This window comes from Elgaria multicarinata, chromosome 12, assembly GCF_023053635.1.
Source record: "Elgaria multicarinata webbii isolate HBS135686 ecotype San Diego chromosome 12, rElgMul1.1.pri, whole genome shotgun sequence".
NCBI classification, from domain to species: domain Eukaryota; kingdom Metazoa; phylum Chordata; class Lepidosauria; order Squamata; family Anguidae; genus Elgaria; species Elgaria multicarinata.
Genome location: NC_086182.1, coordinates 11,880,463 through 11,890,837, shown reverse-complemented (window position 1 = coordinate 11,890,837; position 10,375 = coordinate 11,880,463). Strand labels below are relative to the sequence as shown.

Below are 10,375 nucleotides of genomic sequence, written 5' to 3'. Positions count from 1 at the left end.
CCCAGAGCAACTTCTGCATATCATGCATACATTCTGGAGAACTATCAATCAGGGATCCTACTGCGGTTGGCTCCCTGACTGGCCAGCTTATGCTCTTTTTTCCTTTTTGCTCTCACCATTCCTCTTGCCAATGCAACACGGGCCCCAAGCCAACTTCAAACAGATTTTTTTCCTTCACAGATTGGAGGGCTGCTCCATACATTGCTGTGTTGGAGGTTTTTTATAGAAGTTAAAGATATTGAAAACGTGGAGTGATTTGGCATAGCTAACAAGCTACAGATTGGCTGCAGACCCTTGCAGCATGTAGCTGTAGTGGAAGACTAATAGGTCTCTGCCAATATCTTGGCTGAAGCAACTCTGAGCTGAATAAAGGAACTTGGGCTTTGATCCAAGGAACTAGTTCCATGCGTAGTGCACCCAAGGCAGATTTGGACTTCTACTATCTCTGTCTGAACACCCTCTTTCCAGCAAACTGCTTTTGAAAACAGGTTTCATAAGCAATTTGTAATAAAAGTAGTCCGGCTGGTTGTTCTACTGCTCAAAGGGGAAAACAAAACAAAAAATCAGCTAGGCATGAATCCTGAATGCACCCCTGCCTTGCTCCTGAATAATCTGGCATCCATCATCTATTTCTCACCAAGGTATTGCACCCACATCTGGACTCTACCCACTTCAGACTGCAGGTAGGGCTTTACTGATCAAACATTAATCCATTCAAAAGCTTCCCTGCACAAAGAAAGCTAGATTGTCAGGGAACCTAGCCTTCTCTTTGACATGCTGGTTCTTCTATGTGCGGGGACATTTTTGCACATTTGACAAATCATCTCTCTTTTGTATAGAAACTGTCTGGAATTCAGTCTTTAAGACCAAGGTAGATTTGGCAAACCATGTGTCTTTTCCATATGACGCTGAAGCACAAGCACTGTTTCCCCCTACCTTTCCTACTGGCTTTGTAGTCCCATGTCTATTTTGAGTAGAACAGGCAGCTAGCCATGGTACATACATATTCACTTGCACTGCAATCATTTTGTTTCCCCCAGCCAAATAATCCCATTTTAAGTTGGGGCGCCATTTGCCAACCCTGCTTTTGGCCCACACGCTGTTGTCTCTCGTACGTTTCAAAAGGATTATTCCCCAGTGGCATGAAGCTATTCAACAGTACATTTCAAGGCGAGGAGAACGGGGGAATATTTGAATCATTTGCCTTTGTCCAGTGCCCTCCATTTATAGCCATGTGATCAGCACCTGAGGTTAGGAAGGCAACGTAACATGAAAGCCAGCAGATAAGAAATTGCAGCCAAACTCCACCGACTGCGGGTCTCAAACAGTACCTTTGGTCCTTCAGTTTCACACAAATCGTCCACTGAGAAGTACTATCGGACAGGTTTCAAATTTAGTGCAAGCTTGGCACATCTGAGAAAGCCAGGAACCAAAAGACGCATCATCAAATATGCTGAAGTGGAGATTCAAGGGGCCTCTTGCGAATTCAAGTGGGTGCCTCCGCAATCCCATCAGACTGTCAGGAACAGAATCCGCTCTTTGCTAGGGTATACTCCAGATCAGCCTTTCCCAAGCTGATGCTCTCCAGAATGACTTCCATCACTCGTTGGAGATGCGATCAACACATCTTGAGGGCCCCAACTTGATGAAGATGGCTCCAGATAAATACACACTCACACGCACATGCACCTGAAGTGGGAGAAAGCTACACCAGTTTCCTAACGAAAAATGTAAGCCACAGGAAGTCCTTTGTAGAAGCGGACATATTAAATGGCAAGCAGTTTTCAAGTCAGAATGCCGTTTTTCAGACGGATTATCCCTCAATATGACATTTTTTTAAAAAAATGAGAACTCTTAAACGGATGCTGAAGCATCAGCTACCCAGACCAATGTACAGCCATAAGGGAAAGGCCAATTCCAGACATGGACTTCCCCCGCAGAAACATTAGCACTTTTGTAAGTCCAAGGACAGAACTCTTGAGTTATGGCAGATCCCTAAGACTGCCCCCTAGTGTTAATTATCCCCTGATCGCCCATAACATGGAGGATCACTTCCCCCATGTCGTGCTGCCACCGTGTTGCATGCATTCCCCTGTCAGCAGCAGCCAATGATATGTGGAGCGGGGAAAGGGCACACCATGACATTACAACATGCAAGAAGAGATGGGGGTGTAGAGATTTTGTTAAATTTGTTCCGTCTGTGTTTCGCGGATCGTCGGATGTTTTTCGTGGTGTTGCCAGCTCATTGAAAAAATGAGAATTTTAGTAGGGACGTACAAGAATTTCATACCACTTGCGCATATGCGTGTGAGTGCGATGTGCGTGAGTGCAAGTGCATGTTTGTGCCACCACCACCACCCACCCTAAGTGAAAGCAGACCACAAGTCTGTGGAATCCACGCGACTCAGAAAAAGCCTGTCTGCTGCGGAATCCGCAAATTGGAGTCACAGAAATCCAAGACCATTTGAATCAGTTGCTGATTTCTCCAACATCCCTTGTAATAGACCATATGTATCGGGGTGGGACGAGGGAGGGGGGGAATTAGGCAACACTGAACATGAAGTTTATGAAGTCTATGAGTCCAAACAGACACTGTTAAAGAGATGGCCCATTTCCAATTTTCCACCATACATTATTCAGCTTAGTCCCCAGGCGCTTTTTAAAAATAATAATAAGAAAAAAGAAGTCTCATGCTCCAGAATGTTAAGTTTCCCCCCCAAAAAATGGCTTGTAGCAAGCAAAAGACGACTATGGGCACCTCCAGCAGCAATCCCAATTTGCAAACTGAACTCTTTGGATGGACAAAACACCTCTGCAGACACCACAAAACTCGCAGGATTTCGCAGGGGCACGCACACAAATCTATGACAAGTGCTGAAACTAGTCTACATACCTTCATTGGTACGGGCCAGATACGTAACTAAGCGTGCACACACACTCTCACACACAGACACAAAGACACACACACATATATATATATATATATATATATATACACACACACACACACACATACATTATATATATATATATGGCTTTGGAGAGAGTTTTGATTTTACATTCTCCTCCGATAAGGCTTTTTGGTTCCAAGGCTTCATCGCTGCACCGCAACGAACAGCTGCCTTCCCTTGTCATTTTTATTTTTTTTTTATTTATTTTTTTTACTAGAAGTGATTCAAAGCAGTTTCTTTTATGGAAATGTAAACTTGATGCCCCCATTCCTGCGCACGTTAATTGGCACACATTCGTGTAACGGACCTGCACGCACCTGCAAGTCAGGCAGAGGGCAAGTGGGGAGGGGACGGGGAAGAGAAAGCAAGATTTGGGGCTTAGTGATATGTAGGAATAAGTTAAGAAAAAGCCACAAAACCTATACAGAAACTGAGATGCTAGTTTGTCTGCCTGCGTGTCGCTGTTTTCTAAGTACCTTTAGAAGTTTTAAGTGTTTGCTGAAAGACGCTCAGAGTAACGTATTTGGTAGCAGTGAAAAACTGGTTAGTTTTACCAGAAGTGGCCACTGATATTGACATATTGAAAGGGAGGAAAAGACTCACATAAGGCAGATTCTCAGTATTTCAGAGTCTTATGTCCCTTCAAGTTGTCTTCAAGCTGGATATTCAAAGAGCTAGTAAGCGCTTTGGGGGAAGGAAAGAAACACACACACCAACAGCTTCTCTGCCTATACGGCGCTTCCAGGTGAGGGTTGGAAGGCCATCATCCTACCTTATTTGGAAGCCCGCTATGATACTGGACAAGAAGCTATGATTAGAGTCATTCTGGTTTAGGAAGAATAATGGTGTTTTTCACGAGTTTTTTTTTTTTAAGTTAAGCCCTTTAAAACACACCCACCCAGCTGTCACTCTTTTAAAAAACACCTGATTCACCGACATAGAAAAATAAAGGATAAACATTATCCATCTATTTATGTCACAGGATTTCTCTCTATAAAACTTTGTTCAGCTAAAAAATGGCATCGCACCTTTATATTTCCAAGGTTGAGGGGCATCCAATCCACAAGAATTCTGTTCTCTCTCCATCACCCCATGCAAAAAAATAAACCCAACCAGGTAAGTTCACCCTGCAGATCCAGTGAGAAAACAAGTTCAACCTTGTCTAAAATATTCCTATCACAGTTATCAACTCCATAGGGAAAACGAACAAACAAACAACTATAAATACTTGTTTAAAGCAACGGTCCTTAAACAATTTGGTTGGGCAAAAGGAGGGATGGCAAAGAATTTCACCAGCATCTCAAAACACACACGCACACCCCCAACACACACGCACACCCCCAACACACACACACACACACACGGAACCCTGTTGTGAATCCACCAGAAAATTTAGAGAGAGAGAGAGAGAGAGATGGGGAGAGACAGAGACACAGGCGTCTTGGCGTTTGTCAGACACTGCAGCACTGCCGGATCCGTCAGCATGGAGATCCTTTCTCCAACTCCCGTTTTGTAAGTACGTACTTGAAGAATTCATACACAGACCAGGCGATGGCAGTCGAAGGCATCTGGTATAACACGCGCGCCTGGACCCCCTTGAAATACCCGGCCACGCCCCCGAGTTGGTACACCGTCCTAAAGGCGTTGGCCATTCCCGAGAGGTGCCCGCTGATGTTCACAGAACTCAGGACCATGTTCTCCTGAGTGTTGAGGAGGGTCTTGCAGACGTCCAGAGGAGTCGTGGCGGCCGCCGCCACAGCCCCAGCCACAGCGCCCGAGATGATGTGCGTGCGAGGGTTGTATTGCCGGCACGGGTTGATCTGTTCCTGCATGATTTCGTAGGTGATGAAGTGAATGGCCTGAAAAGGGATGTTCATGGTGAGTTGGGTGGTATAGCTCCGGTAGAAGGCTCCCAAGCCTTCAGTCTGCCGCACCGTCCGGATGCACTCCAGAACAGTCTTGTATGGAGAGTTGTACATCTGCATGCGCTGTTTCACCACTGGGTTCCGGCGTGGGAGGGGCAGAGAGTCACCGATGTCGGGCACGTACAGAGCCGCGGTGGTAGGCAGAGCAGAGAAACGGAACGACAACAAAAAGAAAAGCCAAATTAAGATCCAAGTCACACATTTTGGTCAAGTGCACCCGTTCCACAATGGCAACCAGAAGTGGGCTGAGGGGGAAACAATCAGGTAGACTGCTCCAAGGGAAGGAGGATCAGGGCAATTTATTTATTTATTTATTTATTTATTTTATTTGTTGCATTTATACCCTGCCTTTTTTCCTCCAAGGAACCCAAGGCAGCGTACATAATCCTCCTCCTCTTCTCCTTTTTTATTCTTTTTTATCCTCACAACAACAACCCTTTATTTGGTTTTTTAGATTATTGGTTGTTTTATCATGTTCCTCATGGTTTTAATTTTTGTGAACTGCCCAGAGAGCTTCAGCTATTGGGCGGTATAAAAATGTAATAAATAAAATAATAAATAAATAAAAATAATAAAATAACCCTGTGAGGTAGGTTGGGCTGAGAGTCTGTGACTGGCCCAAAGTCACCCAGTGGGTTTCCATGGCCGAGCGGAGACTAGAACCTGGATCTCCCAACTCCCAGTCCAACACTTTAGCCACTACACCATGCTGGTTCGCTTGCCTGCTCACGTGGGAGCATTTGAGATTCTTCCAGGCACGTGGCAAACTGCATTGCTCATTTATAGGGGCTGAAATGTGATTAAAAATGTTTTAAGCAAACTTCCGTGACTTTTTTTTTCAGACAGTTAAACAGATCAGTCCATTAAATTCGCATAAAGGTAAACGGTATTTCTGACACAAAAAAATGTATTTTCAGATAATGCACATGTGTCCTGGCAAACACCATAGAAGAGTCATTCCCTATTTTACGTGAGGGGAGACAGAATATATTTTACAATGGTACTTGCTTTCGGTGTTTTTATATATAAGCCTGTTTTCCAATTGTTGAGGCCATTTGAATGAATTGATCTAACAGAATGTAGTAGCCCTGTTAATATAGCATTCTGTATGCCACAGAACAGGACTGACGCCATTTTAAACAAGGCAAAACTTCATTTGGTACATAGGAACACCCATAAAGTCTGCATAGGCAGGCAGAATTCTGCAAGCCGTTATTCTCTCCTGATTCTCTCTTTCTATTTTGTGAACTGCCCAGAGAGCTCTGGCTATTGGGTGGTATAGAAATGTAATAATAAATAAATAAATAAATATCTCTTGCCTGGCTTCGCCCGTTCTCTTTGGCTGCCCCGTTTGCTTAGAATGCTCTTCCAGAGCATCTACGAACTACAAGTTCCATCTTGGATTTTAAAAGGCGTTTGAAAACTCATCTGTTTTCCATAGCTTTTGGTATTTTATCCTGATTTACTGTTCTCATTGCTATGATTATTCCCTTATTTCTGTTTTCTTCCCCCCTTCATATGTTTTAATGTGATTTTAGATTGTAAGCCTCTAGGCAGGGTATTGCTATTTTATTTGTATATTCTGTTGTTATTATTATTATTATTATTATTATTATTATTATTATTTATTTATATAGCACCATCAATGTACATGGTGCTGTACAGAGTAAAACAGTAAATAGCAAGACTCTGCCGCATAGGCTTACAATCTAATAAAACTAACAGTATAAAGTCTGCACAACATCAAGTTTTAAAAGCTTTAGGAAAAAGAAAAGTTTTTAGTTGAGCTTTAAAAGCTGCGATTGAACTTGTAGTTCTCAAATGTTCTGGAAGAGCGTTCCAGGCGTAAGGAGCAGCAGAAGAAAATGGACGGAGCCGAGCAAGGGAAGTAGAGGCCCTTGGGCACTTTACTTTTCTTATATTCTCACCAGTTTGCTTTTGTGGAAAAGAATTTCTTTTCTTTTCTTCTTTTTTGGTGACTGGCCATGCCCACCATGGCAGCCATTTTGTGAGAGCACCAGCAACACTCTCAACCTTCTAAATGTGCCCACCAGCCCCCCTAAAGGGGTTGTAGACCCCTTTGACCATTCACACTGAAAGAGCATTACCTTCAGCGGGATTCATGACACCATCATGAAGTAGCGTAGCCAGGCTCCCAGCCATTCCTGAAAAGAAATGAAACAAGAGTCCCCTTTCACAAAGCAATTCTGAGACCTTCCTTAAAGCATGCGCTCAAAAAGTTGAGCTCTTGATGGACCAAATATAGCCCCCTCCTTATTGATGCTACATCATCAGGGTTCAAGCCATAAGAGCCAACGGCCACTGTCCTTGATAAGCAGATCTGCTAGAAGCATGAACACGTTCGCTGCATTTTTCTTTGCAAAGGGAAGTGCAGTGTCCCGTGCAAGGGCCATCTGTGGCTGGGGGGTGGGGACGGCTCTTCATCCTCCTTTTCCCCTTCCCAGGGACTTCAGCCCCATGCGATTCATCCAAGATAGTGTTGCTCACCGCTGCTGAAGCCTCTTACTTTACTTTGTAAACAAAGAAGAAACATGCAAGCTTTCCCTTAAAGCTCCTGCTTCAGTAAATGAACCTAACCTTTTTTCCTTTCCTTTTCTAACACAATAAAATCTTCTGCTGGAACAAGTTCACAGAAGTTTTACGTAGCACAGAACAACCCTTCAGACTCAGATGACCATTTGTGGCTTCATAAACATGGCTTATGAAGTCAAGAACCAGCGTCGAGGGTGACGCCCCTCCTCTCCGCCCGCAGTACATGTGGTTCAGCATGAAGATCTGGGCTTGTCTTAACCCAGATTTCCCCGCCACATCTGAACTGAGAAATTCTGGGTTAACGTTGGTTAATAAACCAGGATATAACCAACATGGCTAAGAAATCTCAAATGATCGAATTGGGCAATAGAAACCTATAACTACGTTAGGGCAGAGGCCTACAACTCAGCATCATAGAAGATGGTTTGCGTGCCAAAGTTCTCAGGCTCTGCCACAAACTCCCTCCAACAACTGCACTTACAGATTCAAGGATTCAGAGTTGGGGAATGTCCCTATCCAAATCCCCTGGGAGCGCAGCTACTATGAGGGACAAATTTATAAAGGGAATTAATTTTCCAGACCTGAATAAGGCAACTTCATAAGTTTTGACACTGATTACAAATGGCTGTATAGTACAAGGAAAGCACAAGCCAGTTTTGCCAAGAAGTGCCCACTTCAACAAAGTTGGAATAGACAAATTGGTTGGTTGCTCTTATTTTCCCAATCATAAATTTGTTTCACCCCGAATTTGGCAATTTTTAAAAAAACTATGCACGAAAAGTTGCATGTGTTCTGTGTCCATGCATTTTGTACACATTTTTGCCTAATATGCACGTTTGCTTGCAAGCAAACAAATGTGCATATTAATATACATTTTGAATATTATTTGCACTAATCTATCCATTTTTGCGTGGATGTTCCCCAAATATACCTGTTTCTCTACTCATTATTTAATTTGTAAACCGCCCAGAGAGCTTCGGCTATGGGGCAGTATAGAAATGTAATAAATAAATAATTGCAGAATTTCATTACAAAATACAGAGAAAAGTGAATTTAGAAAGATAACCAAATTCAGTTCACAGATTTGCACTTTCAATGTGAGTTCACATTAAAATGAAAACTAAATGAATTTCTCCTCCATCATCCCTATCATCAAGGAGAAGTAACCAATCCTGGCTCCATTTCATTCATAGAAGTTCTACCGTTAAGGATACACAAAACAACATTGGAGGCTGGTGACTCCGATTTCAGTGGGGCTGTAAATCCATTCCGGGTTTGAGTCAGAACCAGCCAGAACCCCCAAAGGAGCCATCCAAGGTGCTGAACCTATTTTGAGGGACAGGGGTTTAGCTAATTTAGAATTATGGCTGGTTTTGACTGAAACCGAGAATGGATTCACAGCCCCACCGAAATCACAGCCACCAGCCTTGACTGGTAAACAAAAATGTAATGTGTGAAAGGGGAACTCCTCACAGAGCAGAACCTGGGAATTCCATTCCCCCTAGTGGCAGATTGCAGCTGAAAGCATACAAGTGTTGCCAACCATCATTACTAGTCACTGAACACCTTTCTCAGAAAGAGACTCAAGGCATTTTACAAAAGGGATTAAAGCCTTTAAAACAATTTAACCCAGGATATCAATTTTCCTGCATTCCAAGGCTACACAGCACGAGTCACCCAACTCCTCAAAGGTGCATACATGGAAAAACTGAGTGAACAAAGAATCAAAACACCACCAAGCCAAGTTTCAATAAAATCTCATCTCTGCACCTGTAAATCTCGTTGATCAGAGAATAAATCCAACCCCAAAACAAGGTAAATCTCCACTATGAAAACTGCATTCAGTACGATTCAAATCATCCGCTGCTTTATTATACAAAAAAACTATTGATGTCTCAATTAACTGGGAGAATTACCGGATTGAAATGCCCCAACCCAGCCAGAAAAAAAAATCTGAAAGTACATGTCGCATAAAACAGTGCACCAACTCCAGGAGGGACAACACGCAAAGGGGAAGGTATCAATTGGCCTGAAAGAACCCAAAGGTTTGCAACCCCTAACCGATTTTTTGAAGGTGGTACTCTCCTGGGCCCGGCAAAAGGGCAGCTCCATTCTTGCAGAAGGCCAAACTTACCTTCCAGCAGCTTCAATGGCCAGAGTAACTCAAGCTGCGCAGACATGGGTGGCCACATGGGGGCGGACAAAGACTTTGCACAAATTGCTTAAAGCAGCCCTACTACATCAGCCTGCCCCAACATGGCACCCGCCAGGTATTTTGCACTCCAACTCCCATCATCCCTGACCATTAGCCATGCTGGCTGCGGCCGATGGGTGCTGTAGTCCAAAATTTCTACTGCAGAACTTCAGGCACAGGGGCGAAATCCAGCCCTCCAGGTTTCCCCCAGATGGCCACACCTCTTCTGTTGGCCCCGCCCCCTTTTGCAAGACCATCATTGGGTGGATTCTCGCCTTTTGTGCCAGTTCCCCCCCCCCCCGCCCCCAGTCTAAAGGGTTGAAATTCCTCTCATGAGGATTAGTTAGACTGGCAGTAACGGCTTTAAGATAAAATATGCTGGGATTCCGGCCCCACTCCCTTTTGCCCACCATTGGATTGCAGACCACCTGCTCCAAAACGAAATTTGACTGTTAGAAGCACCTTGGATATCTCCTTTAGAGTTCTGGCTGGTTCTGAATGAAACCCAAAGCGCAGTCACCACCCCACTGATTTCAGAGCCTCCAGCCACCCCTGCAGGTATCTCAAGCTATTAAGGTAGCAGCGCTGAGAAAGACCTCAGCCTGGGGCCTTGAAGAGCCTCTGCTAGACACGGAAGACAATGGCGCCTGTTCAGAAAACAACTTAAACCCTGCTGGTTAAGGCTTTTGGTTAAGCAGCAGGATTTAAGGTGTCCTGCGCGATGTGTTTTGCTAAACTCTGCGCACTTACTA

General features: G+C 44.0%; 1 protein-coding gene across 2 annotated transcripts in view; it reads right to left on the bottom strand.

The window, feature by feature from the left end:
• Positions 1–4,335: 4,335 nt before the first annotated feature.
• SLC25A37 (solute carrier family 25 member 37) overlaps positions 4,336–10,375 on the bottom strand; it is a 48,150-nt gene continuing 42,110 nt past the window's right edge. For both annotated transcript variants that reach the window (XM_063139393.1, XM_063139394.1), the window contains 2 exons: positions 6,985–7,041; positions 4,336–4,950 (listed from right to left, as the gene is read on the bottom strand). In XM_063139393.1, the coding sequence (XP_062995463.1) occupies positions 4,430–4,950; positions 6,985–7,041 (578 nt within the window). In that variant the 3' untranslated portion in view covers positions 4,336–4,429. The remainder of the gene's footprint in view (positions 4,951–6,984; positions 7,042–10,375) is intronic.